Below are 27,003 nucleotides of genomic sequence, written 5' to 3'. Positions count from 1 at the left end.
CATTTTTCAGATCTATCCAACAATAATCAGGTGACCAGATTATTTATGTCGTTTTTATTGAGTTTTCTAGAAGAAATTGTCCAAGTTAACGACAAAGGAAAGGCCGATTGAGCAACGCAGAGGGACTAAGCTATATGTTTTTGTTAATTACTTTGGTGTCAAAAACTCACCAACTTTTTCAATTCCCTTAAAGTATGTGCAGCCAATAGACAAAAACTTCAAGTATCCAGCGTTCACCAATCAAAGTTAGAGAAATTCAACCCGCGTTTTTTAAAATAAATCTGACACTACATAATGTCAAATAAACAGTGTCAATTTGTTTTGTAAAGGGGTCTTAATGTCCGCCATTTTCTTCTTCCTCGTTGATGAAATTGAAATAATTATATGGGATGCGCTGCAAACGTAATTAAATGTAAATCATTGGGAAGAAAAACAGATTAAGAACACTTTTCTGACAGCAAAAGCGCGGAAACGTTACTTTCCAAGTTTTTTCTTTAAAAACATTAAAATATTTGCAATGAATGCATGATAAGCTTTGAATTATTTTTCCGAGGTTTTTGTTCGTCTTTGTATGCAGATTTGGCAAACATGTGTGTTTTTCAAGTACTAGTTAGTGGTTTTATTGACTCTAACAATAGACAACATTATTCATTGAACAAAATATCATTTGCTCGTCGAGTAACGTAAATATTTTCGAAATATTTAAAACTAACTGCCAAAATTATTGTGGATAAGCATTGTTAATGTCGCTAGCAATATCTGTTCAGCATGCTAAAAAACATTATTTCCAGGATGTTCCTGTGTTACGAGGCGTTGACATGGAAGTGAAAGAGGGTTCAATTTACGGGTTACTAGGGCCCTCTGGATGTGGGAAAACGACGCTACTCAAATGCATCATGGGTTTGTTTCTTATGAAGCTTTCCATCCGAACCTTTTTACCCCTTTCCTTGTACAAATCTGTTTGTACATTGCGTCAAGCTCTAATGCTCCAATGAAAAGTGGAATGTACTAAGAGAAGTGTGTTGGTTTGCGTGCGTGTTTGTGTGTGTTTATGTGTGTGTGAGTGCGTGCGTGCATGCGAGTGTGTGCCTGTCCCTTTGTGTGTGAGTGTGTTTGTGAATGTGTGTGTGTGTGTGTGTGTGTGTGTGTGTGTGTGTGTGTGTAATCTTTTGTGTGTGTATTTGTGTCTGTGCGAGAGCGCTCGTGTCTGAGCGTGTGAGTATGTGTGCGTGTGGCATTGTCTGCTTATGTATACTTGTGTGTCCCTTTATGAAAACGTGTTTGTGTAAAATTGTGGGTGAGTGAGTGCGTGTGCGCGTGCGTGAATGTGTGTTCGTGGATATCTGTTTGTGCGCGCGCGCGCGCGTGTGTGTGTGTGTGTGTGTGTGTGTGTGTGCGACTTTGTGTGTTGGTATATATGACTGACTGACAGAAAACCTGACGATCTTTTTTCTCTGGGAACTCTGTGATGACTTTTTTAAAATATTTTGTAAGACACTACATTAATCTCAATTACCAGTTAGTTTAGAGAAATCTGAATTTTTTATTTAAATAATCAAAGTTATACACGAATCTTCTAATGAAATTCAGCAATTACATATTACCCTTTAAATTGTTCGCTCCTGTATATGAAAGTAGGAAATAAAGGATTCTAATTGTCTGCCTATCGGTATATTTACATGCTGACATTGTGACTTTGCAAGAACTCTGTTGGAGCGCGCTTTTGAGGAATAGTTTTTCCCTTTTTGCTCTTACATTAAAAGGAACTTATAGCACTTTTTGATGCTCTTCAAAATTAAAAATCATTCACTGCTTATTATTATTCTCTGCTTATTATGCTGTTGTCTTCTTATTATCCGCTGTTTTGTCCTTTTCTTCTCTTGTAACATGGTTGGCATATTTTTTAAATGTTTCTGATGAACCCCCTTGACTCAAGTCTGTGTGAAGTTTTATCAGACTAAACTTGAAAAAAAACATTCAGCTGGTAGGACATGTAATTTGAGAAGAATATCAGGACAATGATCATACATACGACGCATATAACAAACTTTTATGCCCAAATTAATATGTCGATTTATACGCTGTATATTTTTTGCTGATAATATTTGTAAAAGGACTCCACTGAACGAAAGATGAGAAAGGATCAAAGAATTGAAAATTTATTTCTCAAAGCATATGATTTCTTACGAGATAGTTATGGAATAGCAGTCGCGGTTTTTCTTAAAATTACGTTAAGATGTACTTCTTAAGACAAGTTTGTTTAAGGTGTATTCTTAAATGACAAAAACTCTCAGGAGAATTTGTTACATTTCCGTCGAGGAAAAAATTAACTTTGAAAAGCTTTCACAAATTCTCATCTCTTAACACAGTTTACCTCGAGAAGCATGTTTGCTATATAGCGATTAATTTAGATTAAAAACTATTTCTATAAACAGAAGTCAACCACAAATTTGGACCCAAAACTAATATTGTTTATCACAAAGAATAGTGGCGTCGGAAATCAGTGATTTTCTTATTTGTTGATTTTTTTTGAATTCAATACAATATTTTCGTTCTTTCAGAAGTCTAATTTTTCGGAAAATAAATTTTCGAGTCTTAGGGCTCACTACCTCGGATAATTTAGGTGTTGATGTGGCCGATGCCGGATTGATACAAGTTTTTGGCCAGTCGACACCGTGCAGTGCACCTTTGCTGCGAATTCCAGGGCCCGACATCGGATACATGCCCCAAGAATTGGCTCTACTTTTACCATTCAAAATTAATGAGCTCTTCTATTTCTACGGAAAGTTGAATGGAATTAAAAACAATGACATTTTAAAGCAAATTGAATTCACTGCCGAGTTATTAAGGTTACCCGATTGTGAAAGACAAATTCTCAGTCTGAGCGGAGGTCAGAAACGACTGGTCTCTTTTGGTGCGTCGATAATTCACGATCCTCGATTGTTGATTCTGGACGAGCCGACTGTAGGCGTGGATCCGGCACTAAGTGCCAAGATATGGCAGCACCTGGTCTACTTATCAACGGAGAGAGGAACTACCATAGTCATCACAACGCATTATATTGAAGAAGCTAGACTGGCCAATAGAGTGGGGCTAATGAGGGCAGGGAGAATTCTTTGTGAGGGAGAGCCCGAAAGCTTGATTCGAGAAAAAAGAAAGAAAATTTTGGAGGAAGTCTTTTTGGAGCTTTGCCAGAGGGATCTGCAGTTAGGTAAAAAAAATTACAAAATTTAAGCTGTGATAAATAATATCATTGACTTTTGGTTGTCACAATGTGCGACAACTTACATTCGGCTTTTAACAATGCAAAAATAACGTGATTCAAGTTTCCGATTGATTGACGCAGCAAATGTACAAAAAATTATTGTCGCTTTGCTAAATTGACAGGAAAAATTGCTCTTCTAATCTAGAGTTGCTAAATTACAGAGAAAAAATCCATCAGATAATAGTTAAAACTATATTGAACAATATATTAACAGAAAATTATTTTCGGTATGAATCGTGAATTAAAAATTACTTCAAGAAATGCAATGCGCCGGATTTGACTTACAAAACATGACAATTCATGATGAAAAGAATTAACAAAATTGAACTAAAATTAAGTTACAATCGGTATTGTGCCTAATTTTAATCTATTCTTTATAATGATGAACAAAAAAATTAGTGACAATATATGTTCGTTATCCTAATTTAAAAATTAGATTTAATTTTTTCGGTGAAATTCAATTATTGCTTTAAGAATCTCTAAGGTTCTCAGCTCCTGTTGTGCTAATTATTTTTCAACAAGATCACGCAAATATCAACATTGAATCATTGCTGGGACATTTGGAAACCATATTATTCAAATAGGTTATTGGATACCATTATTCACTGGCATTTTGATCGCATAATGAACGTGATTATCATTTTCAGCTTTCGTTCCATTTTTTCTGCCATAGCAGTGCGAATGGTATAATTGCTACGCAGTAAATAAAGAACGAATTTTAGCCAATCAGAGTTGAGTATTTATATTCGAATTTAAATGCGTATAAATCGTTCTAATATACGTAGAAAGTTCCGAAAAAGTTCATTTAGCCGAATTTTAAGTAAATATAACCACTATATGTATCGATTAAGCTGGTTTTCGGCTTAATAATTTTAGGTTTTCTAGACAATTGCCGATTGAATACGAACTGATTTGACGTCAATAACATCAGACAAAAAACCAGTAAAAGAGCATCGAAAAAACCTTGCCGTCTAAGCTTTCACTTGTTGCTATGATCATCGTTAATGCCTGTACGATATCTTGATCGTTACTTTGGACATTACTGATGCTTACACGTTGTTACTAATGAAATGAATTGACTTCCGAAAGAGTTGTTTTATAACACCTTTTACATTGGTGCCGCTCCGGGTTTACGGACACCCATTTCCTTAGTTTAATTTCAATCTATTTGTTAATTGTTGTGATAAAATTATTAAATAGGTCAAATGAATTGATGACCGGTTCTTGATTGGACATTGTTGAATGACAATATATGGAGGTTGGAGAGTGCCGTGAGAAATTAGAGAAATTACATTAGAGGTATTTGAATACAGATGCGGAGAATTATACGCAGTTAAACAATTGGTCAATGGACCTGAGATTGTGTAGTATACTACAGCAGATCAAACTGTGTATCTACACGGTGATTATGTCCATTTTGAGAGCCGATCAAGCGATACTCCGATCTACATCTGCATCCTTCTCAACTTCAAACTGGTTTCGATTCGTTTACCGGTTTTTGGACAGCCAAGCAGTTCCAGTGTTGACAGGAGGTCTCAAAGGAATGAGATGAAAAGAGGTCTACTGAGATGTCTCAGAGCATCTACAGAGGTCAAACTGAAATCGAAAAAAAAACTGTAAGACAGCGCCTAAACTTTAATTCTTTCAGTGTAATATTTAAAGATATATAAAGAAGTTAGACGGCAAGAAACCCAACCCCTGATTTTTTATATTTTTAAGGGATAGTGAAATTAAGCCATAATTTGAAAAATCTCCGTAAAAGGTCACCAATAATCCCCCGCAATTAAAATTTTTGGCACGAAAAAACATCGGTTTTGAAAAATTTCGGTAGATTTACCGAAAATTGGAGAAAATTGATATATTCGTTTCATATATCAAAAATTAACCTCCGACATAAAGAAATTTGAGAAAACATTATGCTAAATTGTTCAATTTTGAAAATTTTTGGTCAATTTTGAGGCAATTCAAAAGTTTTAGAAAATTTTTACCAAAAAATGATAAACCGTATTTCCGAGCATATAACCGTCCAGGTTACTGGATTACCGTTCCGTAATCAAGATTTTGCAAAAAATTGAACAAAAATTTGAAAAAAAAAATTGGACAAATGCATAAAATTTTGACAAATTTCTCAAAAAATCTATTTTCCAGCAAGAAGGTTCGTAAATTGAGTGAAACTCATTAAACACAAAAAAAAATTGTGGCAATTTTTACAACCTCCGGCCTACAAAAAAAATATCGAATCACTATAACTATTCCTCGTCGCTCGTTTATGTACCGTTTTTGTCCGCGTCCTTTCCGTCCTTTAACTTTTCAATTGTCCGTGTTGTTTTTTTTTCAATAACGTCGCTCTCCCAATACTTTAATTTTCGTTTTCTCCGTCTACGTTTCTGGATTTTGCTGTAGTATGTTGAGTATGCTAGTATGCTGGTTTGTTGTTTAGGTCTTATAGCTTTCTAGGGTGTGACTTAAGTTTATTCTCGAGTTACGGCTGGATTTTCCTTTGACTTTTCAACTTTACTAATTTACTAGCCCTTCTGTTGTAGTATATTGATTTTGCTGCTGTATGTTTGTGTGTACCTGTACGATTGCTAGTTGGTTTGGTCCTGTTGCCTTCTAGGGTGTGACTTAAGTTTATTCTCGAGTTACGGCTGGATTGTTTCTCGACGTTTCCAACTATCTTAGTCTACAAACACACTATTGTAGTTTATTCAATTTCGCTGTAGTTTGTTTATTAACGTTAGTATGCTGATTGTTTGTTACGGTTTGGGTTTTGCTAGGATGTAACTTAGGTTTATTCTGGAGTTACGGCTAGTAATTTTCTCGACCTTTTCATCCTTTTAGTGTACTACTTAATTGTCATAAATTAGTTTGCCATTAAATTTTGTCGTTATAGCCCCATAATGAACTATATTAGATTGTCTTGCAGTAGCTTCTCTCCTTCTTCCTAGGGTGTGACTTAAGTTTGTTCTGGAGTTACGGCTAGGTTGGTCGGTTGCGTTTTTGCTGCGGTATGCTAACATAGTTCTTCCCAACCTCATTTCCCGCCCGTTCTTTCCCACGGTCCCGTTTCGTTGCGTTGCACGTTTTTCACCCGCTTTCCCGCACGTCCCGTTTCCGTTCCGTCAAGCACTGCTCGCTCGACATCTCGTCTGTTCCGTTCCCGTTGCGTCGCGCGTTGCTCGTCCGACTTCCCGTCCCTCACGTTTCCGTTTCGTCGCGCGTTCCTCGCTCGACTTCCCGTGTGTCCTTTATCTCCCTCTGCGCTGAGCGCATAGCGTTCAGCGCTCCACTTCTGTTGTTGTCGGGCACTGGGTGCTCGACGTCATTTTCTGCTCTTTGGGAGGTTTGTTTTACAGACTGTATACTGTGTGCTGTGTTTGGTGTCTTTTGCGTTGGGTTTAATTTGCGTGGGTTTGTTTTGTTTGGAGTGTGCTTATAAAAGATAACCGTGTGCAGTGGTAGTTTTGCTGGTATTTGGAAATATTAACATCGTGATGTCTAATGGTCTTGATCAAAAAGTCAAAAAGTTGTATGCTGCCAGGTCAAAGCGTGAAGCTGAATTGCATGCTATACATGAAGATATTCTTCATTGTATAAATAGTCAAAGTAGGCGAGTGAAAGTTGAACGCCTAGTAACAAAGTGCAACGAAGCATTTATGACTGTTGTAGACAAAAATGAGGACCTGATTGCATTTGCTGGAAAAACGGAAGATCCAAGTGCACTTGTTCCTTCATTAGAGTCTTACTTGGAGGCATTGACCACTAAGAACGACAAGATACTCGCTTCACGAAACTACATCAATTCTGATGATGATAAAGTGAGTGAGTTCCAGGAACCAAGGGCTTCCATTCGTTCTAGACTTCCCTCACTGATAACCTCGTCAAAAACATCTAGTCAGCGTAAACATGATTACGTAATTGCTAAAATGAAGCGCGAAGAAATTGAAAAACAGAATGAGGCAGCCATTCGCCTTGCTAAACAGAAAAAGCAAATGGAATTAGATGAACTGGAGGAAAACAACAGGAAACGTTTGGCAGAGGCAACTCTGCAAGAATTTGAATTGCTGGACGCCGTTTCTAAAGGTAGCCAATCTGAAACAACTGCAAGTGCTAGGAGCTCAATGAGAAGTGAAAAGGCTGTCCAAGACTGGATCAACACCTCACTTGCTTTAAATTTTCACAATGAGGAGAAAACTAGTGAACCACAGGTTATGATTGACCCTCCAGAATGTCCTAGCCACAACAACGGCAAAACAGTGGAAGATCAGAACACTGAAATTTCAAGGCGTTCTGTTCCAAAAAAAATGGCGAGGCAATTACATTTTAAGCAATGAGACATTGCAGCAACTCGACCCCTATTATACTCCACCTGAAAATTTGTTGGCTGCTGCTAACACACAGGCGCTGTACCAGGCGCACCTAAGCGCGCAAATGAATCAAACAGGCCAGCAAGGCACGGCGCTCGCAAGCATAACTAACCAAGGAACCACGGATAGTCAGCCGCCTTCTGTAAACGCCCCAGGGGCTTCTTCACCGCCCATTCAACAGCCCATTCCACCACAGACGTTCGCACCACAAGAAAATCAGAATATTGCAACCGAGTTTTCTCCCAACGCACAACTTCAAATTTCGCAATCCAGGGGACCTGAAACATCAAGTCTGCCCGAGAATAATTCGGCCCAGCGTACATGCCCCCGACAACAAATTAATTTTGTCCCCCGAGCACCAAACGCCACTCTTCCTCCTTTTCCGACAGCAAATCATCCAGCTCCCGTATTAAACGTTCCCTTGCACCCAAGCGCCCCACCAAGTCCAAACACTCAACAGCACAACACCGAACCCACTCATCCAAATGACCTTCCCATTCCGAACCCAGTCTTCGCACCTAACCTCACTGCTCCCATCCCACCCGCCCCTTTGATTAACCAGCCTCTCGTCAACAACAATTTTCAGAATAGTAATAACCGAGTACACAAAGTTGTACGTTCTGTTGCTCCTCCTCTCCCAAATATGCCTAATATCACTTTTGGCCAAAACTTTGAGTCATTGGCGGTTTCCACAGCATAGACCGTCAATAGTCAACCAAGACGCAACCACCGTGAATAGTCTGCCTCCAAATGTACACACCCATATCGCACCATCAAGCACTAATGTCCCACTACAAATTTATCAGAATTCGCCCCCTTTGATTGATATGCAATCACTATCAGGTGCACAGCAGGAAAACTTGATCGCTAATAATGTTGTACCTGGTCGAGCCACTCCGGTTTTTTAGCCAACATACTCCTATGTTGGGCCCACTCCGTTGAGTTGGAGCGGTCCGCAGGTGTCTGCACCTGCCCCTCCAATACCGGACAATGCGTCATTGATTAGGGAATTAGCTGATGCAGTAACCAGCAAGAAAAATGACCCTTGCCAGAATTGAAACTTGCTCAGTATAATGGCGATCCATTACAATGGCACGAGTGGTATGGTCAATTCAAAAGCGCGATTGACTCGCAATTGCTCACTGATGACCTTAAATTGACATACCTTGAGACACTCGTCACCGGTAAAGTAACGATTGCAATCGCCGAGTTTGCTTACTGTGGTTTAACGTACAAGGACTTTAGAACGTAAATTTGGCCAGCCACAGGCAGTCGTGAGTGCACACTTGGATAAACTAAGCAATTTTGCAATTTTCCACCTCTTAAAATGCACAATAGTGATAACATCATTAACTACTCTGCAGCCATATCCAGCCTCGTTGGGGTTTTCAAGTCGTTATCATATGATGCTGACTTGAAGAGCGCTTCCCTACTTAACCAAGCGGTACAGAAGTTACCACCAAACATGAAAGAGTCATGGTCACTCTTTACTGTTAAGAAGCACTGGGTTAAGCCTTCCCTCCTTGACTTTAACGATTGGCTTAAAGAAAAGGCTGAGGCCCATGATCTTATGAAACAAAGCGCAACCAAGGCCAAACCTGAAGAGAACATCACTTCAGTAACAAAGACCAAAACAGCCTCAAAAGTGTTTGCATCAAACTCACAACAAAGGGACACAAAAAAGCAAATACTATCTTGTTCCACAAACGCTTACTCTCGGTGCATTGTATGCAAAGGTAACCACCGGCTATGGGAGTGTCGAGTTTTCAAGGAAAAGACTCCAACCCAGAGAGGTAAGTTGGTGGCGGATAACAAACTTTGCTTTTCGTGCTTAAGGGACGAGCACACGTTCCGCCAGTGCCCTCAGCCAAGAAAGTGCCGAGCAGAGGGGTGTAATAGTTCAGAAACGAAGGCTTTAGTTTTGTGTGATTCCGCCTGCAGTAACTCTTGGGTGGCCGGTAGTCTCGCAGATAGACTCGGTTTGCACGGTAAAGCACTAAAGCTAACTGTCAAGGGTATTAATACCGAAGAAGTAGTTGACACTAGGATTGTTGAAGTTACTGTGAAACCAAGAGAACATCAAGATTTCGAACCATTTACCATCAACCCTTTCGTTAAAGAGAGTCTGAACGTCAGCTCTGATATAATTAATGCTGCAAGAAACTTACCCACACTTAGCGGTCCTTGATCCCGTGACATATTCCTATAAAGACATTGAGATTATACTCGGACAAGATGTCTATCATGCCATCTGCCCGTTAGAATACTTCTCTGCCGATGAGAAGCCTTCACCCGTTGCCGTACGCTTACCCATAGGTTGGGTCTTAAGCGGTCCGTTGCCATCAAGTTCGTGTTTAACCTCAACGTGCTTTAAATTGAATATCGAACAAGACAGTGAGTTAGCAAGTCAAGTAAAGTCATGGTACGACATTGAATCATTTGGGGCAAACAAGCAGGTTGACTCCAGATCTACAGCAGACGCAAGGGCTCACGAGATCCTTGAGAGTACCACGATACACAATAGCCTGAGATACGATGTCGGAATGCTGTGGGCAGCAGACAACATCCAGCTCCCAAATAATTACTTCTCCTCCCTTGTGCAACTGAAATCGCTCGAAAAACGTTTGGCCAAGGATGAAGACCTCAGAGAGAAGTATACTAGTACTATCAAGGAAGACCTAAATAAGTGGTTTGTAATTGAGGTTCCGGACGCTCACAAGGTTGAGAGGCGGTCTGATAAAGAGTGGTACCTACCCCACCATCCGATCTTAAACCCGACCAAACCAGGTAAGGTGCGTAGGGTGCTCAATGGAGCAGCAAAATTTCATGGCGGCTCACTGAATAAATCTTTGCTCACTGGCCCTGATCTGCTCCAAAACCTTATTTACGTACTTCTTCGCTTCTGACAACATCCATCTGCCGTCTCCGCCGACATCGAGGGAATGTTTCTACAGGTTGGCGTGTTACCATCAGATCAACCATCACTTCGCTTTCTGTGGCGGGAGGACCCCACAACTAACGTTGTAGTGCATCAATACACGCGCCATATATTCGGGGCGAAAGATTCGCCCACATGCGCCAACTATGCAGTACAACGCACTGCGAGGCAATGCCAAGTTTTACCCCGAAGCTGCAAAAGCCGTCCTTGAAAACTTCTACATGGACGATTACCTTGACTCAGTGGAGTCTGCCGAGAAAGCCATCAATAGATCGAAGGAATTGGTACATCTTCTCCATCTCGGTGGGTTCGAGCTTACAAAGTTCGTAAGCAATGTACCAAATCTGGCTGACCGAATTGATGGTTCCCCTCAATCTACTGAGCCCAAGGTTATTGTTTCATGTCAGGAGGATTCATCGCATGTGCTAGGGTTAAAATGGGATCACACTAATGACACTTTAGCTGTGAGTCGGGGTACAGGCTGCACTATCACCAAGTCCCTCACGCAACTCTTGGTCCTAAGTCTTGTCTCGAAAGTCTTTGACCCCATTGGTCTTGTCGCACCGTTTACCGTCGGTGCGCGATTGCTTTTAAAAGACATCTGGCGTGTCACAGGACAACAATGGGATGACAAGCTCCCACAGGACATTGCTCAAAGATTTTTGGTTTGAATTGCGGACTTACCAAAGCTTGAAAACATCAAAATTCCCCGAAGTTACTTTAGTGGACCCTTTGATAATATAGAGTTGCATATGTTCGGTGACAGTTCGCAGGATATTTTCAGTGCGGTCGCATTCTTGCGAGCCCGTTTAAAAACACCTACGGGTGAAGAAAAAACAGAGCTAGAGTTTGTTTTGGGGAAAGCGCGCGTGGCGCCAATGAAAGTAATGACTGTCCTAAAACTCGAATTACCAGCAGCTCTACTTGCCGCTCGACTGAAAAGAGAAATTACACAAGCACTTACCGTAACTGTTAACCAAGTATTCATGTGGACAGATAGCACGACCGTTCTCCAATGGATTAACTCTAATGGAAAGCAACCAATCTTTGTTGCAAACCGCGTTTGTGAAATTTTGGAGTATACCAGCGTTGACCAATGGAACCACGTCGCAACTAAAGATAATCCAGCTGACGTTGGCACGCGTGGAATGTCCGCTGAGGTTTTGCAATTAAGCAGTTGGGTCAATGGTCCACACTTTTTAACTAACTCAAGTTTCCCTTTCGTGCCGAACAGAGACGTTATTAATAACATCAAAGTTGGCGTCAACCAAGCAGTCATTATAGAAGACACTGTTTCTCTCGCTACATCTGTTAAAAAACAGACAACTCCCGTTCCGTCGTTAATCCCATTTGATAAGTTTAGTTCATATCAAAAGTACTTGCGCATTGCCCCATACGTTCTCCGGCTTATGCCGAAACATGTCGGCTACCGTAACTCCGATGGTAGCATTACCGACCCTACTGAGCTTGACGAAGCCGAGCGTCATCTACAGTATTTGGTGCAAGGAGAGTCTTTTGAAGCCGAAAGAAAAGATCTTCTTGACAATAAATTCTTTAAACGGAGTAGCCGAATTGCTCCACATTCACCGTTTATTAGTCCAAATGGGCTAATCCGTTCCTTGGGCCGCATCAAGCGGTTAATTTAGTTGGGTTTAAGTAAAGTACCCAATCATCTTAGATGCACGTCATCCGTTTTTAAAACTGTTCCTTGAACATACCCACGTAAAGCATTTTCATCAAGGCGTTGAATAACTAAGATCAATTGTGCAGGAACACTATACAGTACTGAAACTAAGATCGTCTTTACGTTCCATCAAAGCACACTGCCTGAGATGCCGAGAATTCCAAGCTGTTACTATGCAACCAATCATGTCCGACTTACCTAAAGAGAGACTTGCTTACCAGTCGCCTCCCTTCACGAACACTGGCGTTGACTACTTTGGGCCATTCTATGTTACTGTCCGCCGTACTACTGAGAAAAGGTGGGGCTTCCTCTTCACCTGTCTCACTACTCGCGCTGTCCATGTCGAGATAGTTACATCCATGGACACCAGTTCTTGTGTTATGGGAGTTGAGCGGTTTGTGTCACGTAGCAGTACACCTGCCATGATTTGGTCAGACAATGGCACTAACTATATTGGAGCGGAGAAAGAGCTCCGAGAAAGTTTTGAAAAGTGGAACGTTGTCAACATTGCAGCTGAGCTCGCTCACAAAGGTATAAAGTGGAAGTTCAATCCACCCAGCGCACCACATCAAGGGGGTACCTGGGAGAGGTTGGTACGCAGCTTCAAGCGCGTGTTGTATACTATTCTTGGCACGCGTCGCCTCACAGATGAGGTACTGCATACTACCTTTTGTCTCGTGGAGAATGCTCTCAATTCGCGTCCTTCAACACCCGTAAGCGCCGATCCATGCGATTTGAATGCTTTAACGCCCAACCACTTTCTCTTAGGAGAATACTCTACCGGTATTCCGTCTGTTGTCGGCAATAATGAACTTGACCATCGTAAACGTTACGCTCGTGCGCAGTCACACGCTAATGGGATCTGGTCACGCTGGATCAGAGAGTACGTACCGACGCTGAACCGACGCTCTAAGTGGCAGACGCCTGCCGAGCAACACCTTAAGACCGGTGACTTGGTTTGGATAGTTAAGGAAACCAACCCTAGGGATTACTACCCAACCGCTCGAATTGTGGAACTCCGTTACGGCTCCGATAGCGTCGCGCGCTCCGCCGTTTTACGTACGTCGACCGGTTCACTCGTCCGCCCGCTTGTAAAACTTGTACCAGGTTTCCCAACATCTTCTTCCGGGCCGGAGGATGTTACGCAGTAAATAAAGAACGATTTTTAGCCAATGAGTTGAGTATTTATATTCGAATTTAAATGCGTATAAATTGTTCTAATGTACGTAGAAAGTTCCGAAAAAGTTCATTTAACCTAATTTTAAGTAAATATAACCACTATATGTATCGATTAAGCTGGTTTTCGGCTTAATAATTTTAGGTTTTCTAGACAATTGCCGATTGAATACGAACTGATTTGACGTCAATAACATCAGACAAAAAACCAGTAAAAGAGCATCGAAAAAACCTTGCCGTCTAAGCTTTCACTTGTTGCTATGATCATCGTTAATGCTTGTACGATATCTTGATCGTTACTTTGGACATTACTGATGCTTACACGTTGTTACTAATGAAATGAATTGACTTCCGAAAGAGTTGTTTTATAACACCTTTTACAACAATCTGGTTTCCTTGGTTAGCATATGTTTGAAATAATTTCATCTGTTTTTATTAATGGTGAACCTGGGGTTAACAATAAAAAATTTCATCAAGTTTTTTGATTGCTTAATGTGAGGCCTTTTTAGCCTGTTTCAACTAAAGGGAAGTTTCGGAGGTGCGACTGGCAGACCAGTTACTGCATGCGGCGTTAGTATTGATTCGAACTCCGAATCAGTGTTTTGTCTTCGAGTGAACTCTTCTGATGTGCTTCAGCTGTTTTGCTCCAAAAACGATCACTAATAATTCGTTAACTACAAGCGTTTTTTAGGATAAATTGAAACAAGCGGAGTGTTTCGAGGTTTGTTTGAAATACTGCAATTAAAATTTTTTTCTGACTCTTTACCAATTTTTCATAAAAGGTGTCGGTGCTCGGCTCAAATGAACTTCAACTGTGGAAAAACTGATTTTTTGCCGGCATATTTCAAGTTGATATTTGATTGACTTCATTGGCATCTTAAGTTAAATTTATTTTGACCTGCTTCATCAATAAATGGTCATTATTTTTTAATTATTTCTGTCAGCGTTTCAGCTATCTTATTACTCTCTGACCTCGCTTAAATTTGAATATACTGACTTTGGTTCAGAAAATACAAGATATTTTTGTCAAGTTAAGCAGCTTGCTTGCTCTAATCTAACTAAACGAGGAGCACTGAGCAAATGAATACACTTCTGCAGTAATTTTTCCATGTTATTATGTTTTTAAATCCCTTTTGAAGTCAGGATTATGGAAATCGGTCTGTACAAGCTACAAGATATCTTTCGTGCTTTATTGAATAATATCTTAGCCCAACAAAATGTGTTTAAAATTCTTTGATAGGAACTTTACATCCGTTAAAGGTTGCCATTTGTTAGCACGAATGAGATAATCTAAATTCCTATCAATTACGATGCGTTAAAAATGGTTCTTTGCTTCGCACAGGACATTGCAGTTCATATATGACTTACATTCATGAATAACAATATCCCTCGTTAACCACTTTCCCTGATGCGTGCTATCAATAGCTTCATTGTAGCCGTCCAAAATTGCATGGAGAGGGCGAATCAATTATCGAGGCAAGCACATCCTGGTCTCGAATGAAGGTCAAGCCAGTAGCTGAGGATTTAGGCCAAGAAGCAAGATTTGTTCAAAGTTTTTTTTTAAATTAATATTATTTTTTTAAAAACAGATTTTTTTATGTGCCACAACTTTTGCTGTTAGAGTAGCCTACAATACCTTTGTAAAGATTTTAGTTGAACAGAACAAAATACATTGCTGTAGAGTAGTCATACTCTCAGATTATTTATTTGCTTTTTGTGACTTTTCTTTGCATATGGCTTCATCCTTCCGATCTCCAGACTACAATCTTCAGACTAGATTGATAAACTCTTCGTATTCTACACTGCTTACGATAGATTTTCTTGTTTAAAAAGCAGTTAATATTATTAAGACCAATTAGCGTGTATTTAATCGTTTTCCTGAACATATTTGGCGTATTTGTCAAAGCATAAAAAAACTTATCAATCTATAAGAGCCCGTAATATCGCCGCTAATGATATCAGGGTTAAAATTGTGTGTAGTTACAACTGGCTAGCGTTTTTTATGTCGATCGGTGAGAAGTATGCTGTCTCCGACTCTGAGTGTGTATTTGAACTACAAGATATTGGTCGACAAAGACTTTTTTCAATTGGCAAGTGACAGTTAATCCTTTATAAGTAATTGGTCTTTTTATTGATGTGTTTATTTAATAGTTTAGCATTTCTTTAGCTTTTGTGACTATAGGTGAGATGAAATTGAATAAAGGAATGGCACAGATAACCCCGGGTTTCTGACATAACTGTCAAAATCATTTTAGTTGATATCTTGAAGAAGAAGTATCAGCAGTACGGATTCGGAACTATAATTTAGTCGAGGGGACGCAGTGTGGGATTTGAGAGAACAATTTATTATCAAAGATATTGATAGAAAGTATTTATAGAATTTGAAAAACAATTCGTATTTTTCCCCATTGGTATTAAGCAGCAAAAATAAAAAATAACTATAGAGAAATCAATGTGATAGAAATACCCTAGTCTATACTGACTCGAAGAAATAACCTCAGACTCGATGAAATGCCCTACTCTAAACTCTGACCTATGAAAAATCATACTCCACTAAAACAGTGTATGAATAGACCAAGCTGGACCCAAAATACCTATAAAAAGAATTTTGCTAGACTTCATTAATAAACTGCATTTTTGTTCGACTATTGTTCTTATAGCCGACTACAATTACTTTGCATATATATTTGGTGGAAAAACAAAAATCGTTGCTGTAGAGCTCATTTGATATGTTGGGTGTCGATTGTGGTGCAGATGATCACGTATTTGTTATTTTCTTTCGATGTCTGTTGAACAAGACAATTGTTCTACATTGCAAATCGCGCAGAGAGCCATTTCCCCATTTTTGGAATTTCTTTCACATAGTTGTAGCCTGGAACGAGTGGCATACAACTTCCACCAATAAAGGTTGTATTCTAAATACTGTTTAAGCTGATAATTTGGTGAGCAAAATCATCACAATTTTTTGACTGTTGGAAGATTTTTGTCCGCACGTTTTTCAATAATCTGTTCTGCAATAGAAAATTTGAAAATAGAGCAAACAATTCGGGAATTCAAAAGTACTGAAGTTGCTGTGGTTTAGAGAATGGCGGACATAGTTTGCAGGCAATGTCTGTTTCAACTGTGTTTGAGATCGTCACAACATTGTTATTGACTGATCAACTGTGGCTCAAACTGTGTTAATCAATGTAGTTTTCAATGACTTTTTATGAATAATGATTTTCTATGATCAAAATTTTGAAATTTTGTTGAATTAAAGGACTGTTTTTCTTCGACACACAATTATTAAATGGTCAGTCGAAGTAAAAGTATTGTATCACTTTCCGACTGTCGCACAAACTAGTTTTTGATTTCCCACCAACGGAGGGCCATATCTTGTGAATTGGGGTTTTCTAAATGGCTCCTTGTAAGTTGGTACATCGCCGAAATCGCTTCCCGAGATCCCTGATTAACTTGCCCTGCATGTACGCTGCTTGCAAACCTTGCTTCAATTCGCTGCCATTTGCCCGGCCCATTTCCATTTGCCTTACCCGTTGCATTTCTACAGCTCCTCAAAATTTGCAAGGTTCTGCTATTTTTTTGACGTTTTACAGCACTGTTGGACGGTTTCTTCTTTCTTCTTAGAACAGAAATTATTGTTCTAAATTGATGTTTGTTTGCCGATTAAATTTTTCTTCCAACATATTTCTTCCCTTTGCCTTCATTTTCAGCGCTGATCCATAGATGGGAAAAGCATTTCTCGTCTTATTGGTTCCATGGCCTGTTTCTGCACAAATTCTCATTGTCCATTAGTGTCTGGCATTTGAGTTGAAGCTAGAGCTGTGCATTACATGTTTGCCCGTCCTTTTTGTTGTAGACATCCGAAACCTCAATTGCTTCTTTATATGTCAGCTCTGATGGAGTATGTAGTCTATCAGGTTTTTCCTCTGGAAGTTTTATTGAATTCTATTTTTCTTAGCCAATATAGCCAATTCGACCTGAGCCATTTTTCTCTACTGATAGAGGGCTACATCGTCGATGGTACCCAAAAAAGTTTATTAGAGAGGGATGATTGCCATGATTCACGATCTGCTGTATGCATCGTGCCGTTGTCAAAAATTAGGAAAACTTTTACTTGAATCATTGGGGTTGCGAAATTCCTTAATACAAATGTCTTGTTGAACGGCGTAGTGAATGAACTCAAATTTTTTTTATCAGCCGAAAACTAACGCTTTGCTTGGCTAAATTGATTGAAAGATTGGCACAAATAATCCCGAGTTGCAAAATTAGAGAGAACGAAGTTTTTCAGATTATTAATCTGTCAAAATTAGATTAGATGACCCTAAACAGATAAATATCTGCAGTACGAATTCTGATCAATAAATTGGTTGATGGAGCGCAATGTGGGAATTGATCGACAATAGAGAACAATTTAGAGTGAAAGATATTGTTAAAAAGTTTTTACTGGGTTTGAAATACAATTGGTACTTAACCCCATTGGCCCTTTGGAAATAAGCAGCAATAGATAAATATAATTATAGAGAAATCAATGTGAAGTGTTCCAGTAAAAGTGATTGTAGAATTGAAGAAATACCCTAGTCTAGACTTCGACATATGAAGAGATCATGCTCGACTAAAAAAGTATATGAATGGACCATGCTGGACTCAAAAGAGCTATGAAAATTATTTTGCTAGACTTCATTAATAAACTGCATTTTTGTTTTACACAAAAATTATCACTCTTGATTTTTGCTTAAAACAACAAATTATGTGCATTTTTTTATTGCACACTATTGCCTATAAGGTAGTCAGAATGTATGCTTCTTCATCTGTTGCGATTCTGAAGAAGCATTGATTTGTCAGAAATCTGCATTATTTATATAAAAAAACTAATACTTCACAATTTTGAAATAGAACACAATTGAATGACGCCACATTTTCATCATGTCTATTGGGACTACAGTCAATAAAGTTAAGTTAACTAGTTAGTCAATCATTTGAGTCTTTTCTTCAGTCTAGGTCTGGACTTGGGCACTAGTAGCTCGTCGCCGCAGATGTCTTTTTTATCCAAACTTGTAAATTAAGAATATAACCGAAAGGTTAAAGCTTACATGCCTTCAGAATAATCACGAATATTTATTGAAATAATCAAAATTATACATCAAAATTCTCGTTATCAACTGATGTTACCCATTAAGCTGTTCGTTCTACTATATAAAAAAAAGACACGAATGATCCTAACTGTCTATCTATTGGAAAATTTTCATGCTGACGTTGCAAAAACTCTGTTAAATTTCTTTTGAAAAGAATTTTGTTCTCCGTCGCTCTTACGTTAGAGGGTAACTTATTCCATTTTTGTTTGCTCTTCAGAATCAAAGATCTTTTACTCTGCTTAGTATACTTCTGCGTTCTTGTTATCAGCTGTTTTGTCCGTTTGTTATGTTTTAACTGTAGGCGGTTTGCACATTTTTTAAATGTTTCTGATACTATCCTCTGATTGAAATCTGTGTGGACTTTCAATTTACTAAACTTTGAAATAATTAATTCAGCAGGTAGGACATGCGATTTGAGAAGGATATCACGACAATGATCGAATTTACGACGCATATAACACATTTTTATGCCCCAATTAATCTGTCGATTTATACGCTGTACATTTTTTGCTGACAATGTTTGTAAATAAACACCACTGAATGACAAATGAGACAGGACTAAAGATTTGAAAACTTGCAACCTTACTTCCAAAGAAATATGGTTTCTTACAAGATATAGTGAGCGAATGGAGGCCGCCATTTACTTTAAAACTACATTTAGATGTGCTTCAGAAGTCAATTTTGAGTCAAGGTGTATTCCTAGATAACGACAACTCTCAGCAGATTTTATTGAATTTCCGTTAAAAGTAACTTTGGGTTCTAATTCGTCCCTGGTAGAAAAATAAAGTAGTTCTGTTTTATCAGCATTCAAAGTGAGTTGATTTTCCTTCAAGTAACTGTCCGTCTTCAGTAAACTATTTTCAATTTTTGTTGTAATTGTTTGTCCTGGTTCATATCGACATAAAATACTAGTATCGTCTGCAAATTGAACAAGCTCGAAGTCACCTTTGATTTTTTCTGAAAAATCGTTAACGTATGAAAGAAAAATTATGGGTCCCAATACTGTGCCTTGCGGTACTCTGTGATTAACGAAAAAGTGTTCTGAGACCTCGGTGCCTATTTTGACGCATTGTGATCTTTCTTTGAGAAAAGATTTCAATAAATTAACTGCAGGCTCAGAGAAGTTGAAGGACTCTGCTCATTTAAGAAATATTTTGTGCGAAATTGAATTGAATGCTTTTGCAAGGTCTAAGAAAATTGCTGCAGTGTTTTGCCCCCTTTCATGGTTTTCTACTGCTGTCTCAGTGAAATACAAAACTGCATCTGTTGAAGATTTTTTGTTTTGGAATCCAAATTGCTCTTTATTCAATAGATTGTTTTTATTAATGTGATCCATCATTTAGAAAAGGAGAATCTTCTCAAAAAGCTTAGCAAAAGTTGGTGTGACCGAATTTGGTCGATAGTTGCACACTTGTGTTGTTGATCCTTTTTTGTGAATTGGTGTGACATATGCATGTTTTAGAACAGTTGGAAAGACACTGTTTTGAATACATTCACTAAAAATAAATTGCAGATGAGTACCAATTGCGTACTTCGCCGACTTTAAAGCCCATGCATAGACCAATCCTGGACCCGGAGATTTACTGTTTTCTAAACTATCAATGGTTTTGTAGATTTCTTTTAAAGTCAATACTCTAAAATTGAATTTTTCAGAACAGTGGACAAACCTATGGATATTGAGAGGAACGAAATCATCAGAATATTTGCACATTTCCGCAAAAGTTTTTTTAAATGCGTTGCAGATTGCTTTTTTGTCAACGGTCTTGGCTCCGTCTATTTCAATTTCAGACAAATTAAAACCTTGCTTGTGGTTTCCTAATTTTTTATTGATGAAATTCCATTTCTGCTTCGATGTTTCATATTGCTTAAAAAAATTAACAGGATATTTGTGATGTGAATCTCGTAGTTTTCGGTTCACTAGGTTACGACATTTTTTTAACTTGTCAAAAACATTGTAGTTTTGAGAGAATTTGTATTGATTGCATAAATTATGTTTTTCTGCTACTAATTTTTGAGTTCCTTGGATATCCACGGTTTATCACTTTTTTGTTTTGTTTTATTGAAGAATCACAGATCGGTATAGGTGCATGTTGATCAAGTATACTTTGAAAAATTTTATTAAATTTTGTAAACATTTCACCACAATTTTCTTCTTGATAAATAGGTCGCCAGTCCGCAAAAGCCAAGTCCGCCGAGAAAAATTTCATGTTCCTTCTAAAGAAATAAATATCTTCGTCCCTCCCTATCATTTCTAAATTACTCTGATAAAATATAATAGTGTGGTCAACTTCAATGGGCGGCAAACAAACTTTCCATTCTACAATTTGGTTTTTTGTTATGAAGCAGTGATCGATAAAGGACTGATTAGTTTTGCTGATGCGAGTGGGAGTGTCCACATTTGTTGGATTAAGTGCCAGACCAGATGTAAAGTTATCAAGTATTTCTCTCTTTTTTATTGAATTGGTCAATGTTGTAGTCTCCACATAGAAGAAGATTGTCTGTTAAGGAATATGCATTAGATACTTCAGCACTCAACTCGTTCAGGAAAAAATCGGAAAAATTTTTACTCGGATTGTACGAAATATTCACCAAACATTTATCTTTCAGAGGTTCATTAATTTCGAGCCACATTGATTCAAAAAAATTTGCATTTGCTATCTCAATTTCTTTCTTACGTTTAACATTGAAGTGTCTGGGGATCCAAACTCCAACACCCCCACCTCGCTGGACTCCTGATTGTTTTGATCGAGCTTTTTGTAAGAAAAGATGTTCATTACTAATATTGAAATTAGTGTCCTGTTGCTCGGAAACCCATGTTTCGATTACTATAAGTGTAGTTTGCGAATCTAGTTGTTCAAGCAAGTTCGAAAGGTCTTCATACTTATTTTGTTTGCTACGCGTATTTATGAGAAAAAGTTTCAAACACTTTTGAGATGGATCTAGCACTTTATCAAAAGTCGACAAGTTCGATGTATTAAAGGGTCCAGGATTTAAAGGGTCCAGGATGTCCGCATCTCTTTATTTATAACTAATAAAAGTATAGCTTAGCAAATAATTTGTAAACTTTAGAATGCACTGATGAACGATTTCGAAAACATAGCAATGATGTAGAAGAGATAGCCCCGAAGACCCAAAGTAATGTCGATAGAAATGATCCCGGTGCGGCTAACTCAAACGACTCAAAACATATCATCAATTGGACTCATTTAATGTCTTGCATATTCAAGGAGTTGATTGTGATAATGAGAGACGTGCCTTTATTAGTGTTCACTCTAATCTTACCAATTATGCAACTCTCAGTTGGTCTCATTACGTTCGGAGGAAACCCTTCAGGCCTATCCATAGCTGTCGTCGATTATGATACATCTAATAGGAACGAGTCTTTGAGCAATCAATACCTGCGTTATTTTGGCATAGGAGATTGGACCGACATCAAGCACTGCAAATCATTGCAATCAGGCAACCGCATCCTTCTTGTATTTTTTTTAAAAAAAACCGAGGAGATCTTTCTGCTAGAGAAACTGGAAGAGTTGATTCTAGACAACGAGAATCATTTCTCAATTCGTGTATTCCGTGAGTAATAACACCAATAAATGAGAAAGTTAGAGGAAATTTTAACGCATTGATTTTGACCAGTTTCAGTTGACCTCGCTCAATTTGACCAGTTTAATTACGAGCCATAAGTGTAAAATTTGGTCATTTTGTGATGAACCATTAATATGTATTCACCAAACGGGAGCCTTTTTAATGTGGTGACTGCTTTTTAGTAACTCTAATTTTTAAATCACCCACTGAGTGTGAAGGGAATTGGAAAATTGGTACTGAGTTGGATGGGAAAGTACATGAAACAACAATCTTTTTAGATCTTTATTTGAAAACTGCAACAAAAACCTGAAAAATGATTTTGATAACAACCCAAATAAGGATGATTTACTTTTAAAGTTTTTAAATCACCGAAAAGCGAAGCCTTTATTAGCAACCCAATCAATAGGGGACCGGATAAGCGACAAAACAAGGATTGAGAAAGGCTTGCAGATTTTATAAAACAATTAAACCCCTTACATGTCGATTTCTCACAAATATCCCAAGACTAGTGGGTCCACAAATTGTCCAAAACAGGTCTGGAAAACTTTCTGAGGGACCCCGGGAAAGTGCGTGAAAATTAACCTCAATATCGTGGCACGTTGCAAAAATATTGGAAATTTTCAATCGAAACTTTTTGAATTATTTGTTGTCTTGGGAATCAACATGAATTGTTATCCAAGTCTTGGGCAGGACCTGCCAGTCTTGTGAAAATTGTATTTAGACTTGCCCAGTAGGGACACTGACTTGGAGTTTGGTTGATTTCCTTCAGAATATCGAAACACGACTGTCGGGGACCATTGTTACTCTTTAAAAATTATTTCCATCTACAGTAGTCGTTCAGATAAACTGTGTTCATTGTATTCGTAGAAGAAGGCTTAGCAAAACACTTAAATTTACCTCTGTAACAAATAGCATCACGCAATATTTAACAAGTACCAGAGTAAATCAGGTTTTAGATATAAGAACCATCACCTTTGAGTTGATTTTTCAAAAAATTAACTTTCAAAAATATAATAGCATTTCCCACGATATCAAATAAACCTGCCTTTTGGTTTGTATTTAGATTACTCTGAAAATTGTTGCGTTGGCTATTTAAAGAAGTAAAGGTTAGCAAGACAATTGTCAAAGCTTACAATTTCTGCATTTTATACAAAAAATCTGCAAGTGTGAAAAGTTGTCAGCTGCTGCATCCAATGAAAAAAGAAGTACAAATATTTTTGGAAAATTTTATTATATTTCCTGATTCAACGTCTTCTGCCGTTTTGAATTAAAAATCTGGGAAACATTTTTTGGTATAGAAAGTATTTCTTTTTTTTCGTGAAATTGAAAATTGATTTTCACAAATTTTGTCGTTTTTTTAGCCGAAAGAAAGACCAAATTTGTTATTTGAAAACAGTTCTGACAACAAAATTGCCCATTAAAAACATTGAGCACTGCAAAAATATGATTTTCATGGAAACTTGTGTGAAATTTAGTAGATACAGCAGGGTTTAAATTACTTCTCGCTAAAGCAGATAGATTTCTGACAATTTTTAATCAAAAAAACTAAAAATTCGGACGAAAAAATTTAATTTTTATTGAATTTTAGATTACAAAGGCTTAAAAAAACAGGTAGGTTTTTGCTTTGATCACAAAAATTTGTGGTTGTAAACAGAAGATTCAAAATTCATTTCTTGCATATGAATTACAAGAGTTATGATATAAGCTAACAAGACAGTAAAACACAACTCGATCAAGTAACCAGAGGAATGGAAAGGATGTAGCGTGGTTAAAGAAAGCTTTGTTGAACCAATTTCATTTTCAAATGCTGGATATGCTTATGTACTAAAAAACCGTTGAATCGGGTGCTATTGCCACTTATGTTCTCAACACATGCTGCGAGTCATCAGTGGTAGATTTTCTCTACTTTCTACAGGCTTAAGTTTAATGAGTTGGAAAACAAAACGTTGAACAATGATTACTTATTTTAATAAGAAACTTTTATACATTGAAATAACTTATAAATTGTTTTCTGGCAGTTATCACAAAACCCCACAATCCTCGGACCAATTTATTTAGGAAGGTGGGCAGATAAATCAGAAATGTTTCTCGAGGAGCCGCATTCCAAGGTTTTTGTCGTCTTTATTCAGGAAAAAATCAGCAAAAATGGCAATTTAAACAAAATTTGCCAACAATAAATTGCTCTACTTAATTTTTTGATCAATGATTCCATCTGATTATAATTAAAGTTCCTATTTATGAGCACGCGTTCTCGCAAACCTGCGTCCTTCAAAAATGTGTAGCATTTTTCATTTGATAACACCAAGTAGCCCTGTCTTAAAACAATTTTCGACGCAACGTCTGATAAAATATTATGTCACTTTAAATCAAAATTTGCACTTTAGCTCCTTCAGTTAAACAAGTTTAGCGTTTCGTAAAAAAAACATATTCAAGTTTTTTTGCTTGTTGCGTGAAAACTTCAATTATTTCCTCCATCGAATAGCACCATTGATAGCAAACATAGAAAAATGAGTTATAAGTCAAATGTGATATATTTAGAAGTATTTTTTATGCATAGTTTCTGTGGCCAGTTCTGGATTCTTTGAACCAAATTTATTTGCCTCATCTTGGAGAATCATCCAAAATTTTTCTCAAGAAGGATGCAGTTTAATATGATCAAACAGTGCTAAATGATGGTGAAGGAAACAATTATGTGGCTATAATTTACTTCTTAACTGGGTTCACAAATTCAACTTTGAACAAACTCAACAGTAGTATTAAATTGCCGTCTGAAGATGCTAGCGAAAGCAGCATACAACTAACATTAGATCAAGGTTCCCCGCTAATAGCTGATCTAGTTGTGAGAAAAGCAAAGACAGCTTATAACAAACTAGAAGAGAATTTTGTCTCCAAATACAATTCAAACGGGGCCCTGAGGGTGGCAGCTATCAACATCACCGAGCCCTTATACGATCGTGTCAACTCACTTACAGAATTTGTCGCTCCTGGTACAGTTGCGTTCTTGATATTTATGTCGTCTACTTTATTCTCGAGTACACGAATAATTGGAGAGAGAAAGCAGGGAATAGTGGAACGACTTAGAATATCAGGTGTTTCCGGATCCACACAAATTCTCGCCATGATTATAGTGCAGAGCTTCATTCTTGTTATTCAAGTTATAACTCTGATTATGACATCCGTTATCATTTTTGGAACCCCTTTGGAGGGCAATCTATATCTGGTCATATTGATTGTATGCTTACAGGGTTACACTGGAATTTTTCTAGGCATTTTGGTATCTGTTATATGCACTGAAGAAGCGCAAGTTTTGCAGTTGGTGTTTGGTGTTATGGAAATGAACTATTTTCTCAGTGGGATCATGTGGCCGGAGGAATCTTTGCCAGACTTCTTGAAAAGTATCAGCAACTATTTGCCTCTCAAAACTCCTGCAAAAGCTCTTCGCTTCATTCATCTTCGGGGATGGGGATTTAAGTACTCTGATGTACGAGGCGGAATTTTTGTAAATGTTTTATATGGTACTGGGTTTCTCTTACTTGGTATTTTATTGAGAAAATTCAGGAAAATCTAATTAAATATTTTCTATAGATACTAGTCTGATGCATTTTGCGGGTACTTTTTCCGAGTGTTTTTGTCATCTGTCGTGGTCTCGAGCACGAGTACCAAGAATTTTATTATTTTAATAATTGAATTCAAAATGGCCTAAATGTACAAAATTTTCACAGGAATTTATAGTCCGTATCAGCCTGAAAATTTAAAGATCCGTCTAGATATAGATAAACTGATATGGGTTAATTTACACCTTAGTTGTGAACAAGTTTTTCCCCTTGCCGTATATGGCAAGTACTAGTGAAGTTTTTTTGCACTTAACACATTGTCCTCTCTACCTGAGAATATGTTTTTCTATCTACTGGGAGGGTCGGAGAGTTGGTTTCTGATCATATCTGGTGGTGGGAAGGTCGAATCTATCACACAAATTTATGGTTTATGTATACTGATAAACTTGTGGTATGAACAAATTTGAATCGACGATTCGGTTCAAATTAGAAGCCATTATTCAATTTCACTTCACCAAACATCAGGTAAGAAAATTTTCTTTATATATCGCAGGTGCTAAGTTCGCCACTTCTCGATAAATCACACCCTTCCTCCTTTTTTAAGCAAGTTTGTAGGAATAGCTTCTCCAATTCTTTCTGGTTGTTTTTTATTTCTGCTTGAAGTTCTCGTTGCCACTGAAGGTTGTTCCCCTTCAACTACTGAGGTTTCTTCAGTAGAGTTGGGTGATGCCACGTCTATGTCGTCCCTACTGCTCTTAGACTGTGAGTCAGTAGATTCAGTCTTGATGTCGTCAAGTTCCAGCCGTGCAATTTGGTTGTCACTAACAAGCACTGTCTTGTTTGAATTCTCCGGCTGAATGAACGAAGTGTTCATTCCTTTACGAATAATGAAAATAGCTGGAACCGTTGGTGAACTGTTCGTCGGTTTGAAGAGGACTCGTTCACACAGATCAAAATCAGTGACTGCTGGAAATCTTACTTCGCGTCCCAGTAGCAGTTCTACAGGAGTTTTGCACCGGGTCTCAGAAGTGTTCCGATGTGTCATCAAAGCCCGCTGTAGGAAAGCGCCAAATGACACATTCAGATTTGGACTCCAGGCTTGAATAGCCCGTTTCACTGTTTGGACCGCTTGTTCAGCAATCCCGTTTGCTCTTGAATGGTAGGTGGGAGATTCCATCTTTTTAATCCCCAGTGGTTCACACCATTGCTTTAGGTCACAGCTCACAAACTCAGAACCATTGTCTGATGCTAATATTCTTGGTATTCCAAATCTTGCAAAGATTTGACTCAAGTGCACCTTCA

At 38.1% G+C, this 27,003-nt stretch overlaps 1 protein-coding gene across 1 annotated transcript; it reads left to right on the top strand.

Annotated features, from left to right (window-relative positions):
• Nucleotides 1–693: 693 nt before the first annotated feature.
• On the top strand, nt 694–25,715 carry LOC142336611 (ABC transporter G family member 23-like). The gene is made up of 4 exons (XM_075385522.1): nt 694–900; nt 2,624–3,211; nt 21,632–22,021; nt 24,829–25,715. The coding sequence occupies exons 1-4, from the start codon at nt 744–746 to the stop codon at nt 25,713–25,715; spliced, it is 2,022 nt and encodes a 673-aa protein (XP_075241637.1). The 5' UTR covers nt 694–743.
• The last annotated feature ends 1,288 nt before the right edge of the window (nt 25,716–27,003 follow it).

Source organism: Convolutriloba macropyga, chromosome 3 (genome assembly GCF_964194025.1).
Source record: "Convolutriloba macropyga chromosome 3, txConMacr16.3, whole genome shotgun sequence".
NCBI lineage: Eukaryota > Metazoa > Xenacoelomorpha > Acoela > Convolutidae > Convolutriloba > Convolutriloba macropyga.
The sequence above is the reverse complement of the archived record's forward strand: the minus strand, read 5'-3'. Positions and strand labels throughout refer to the sequence as shown.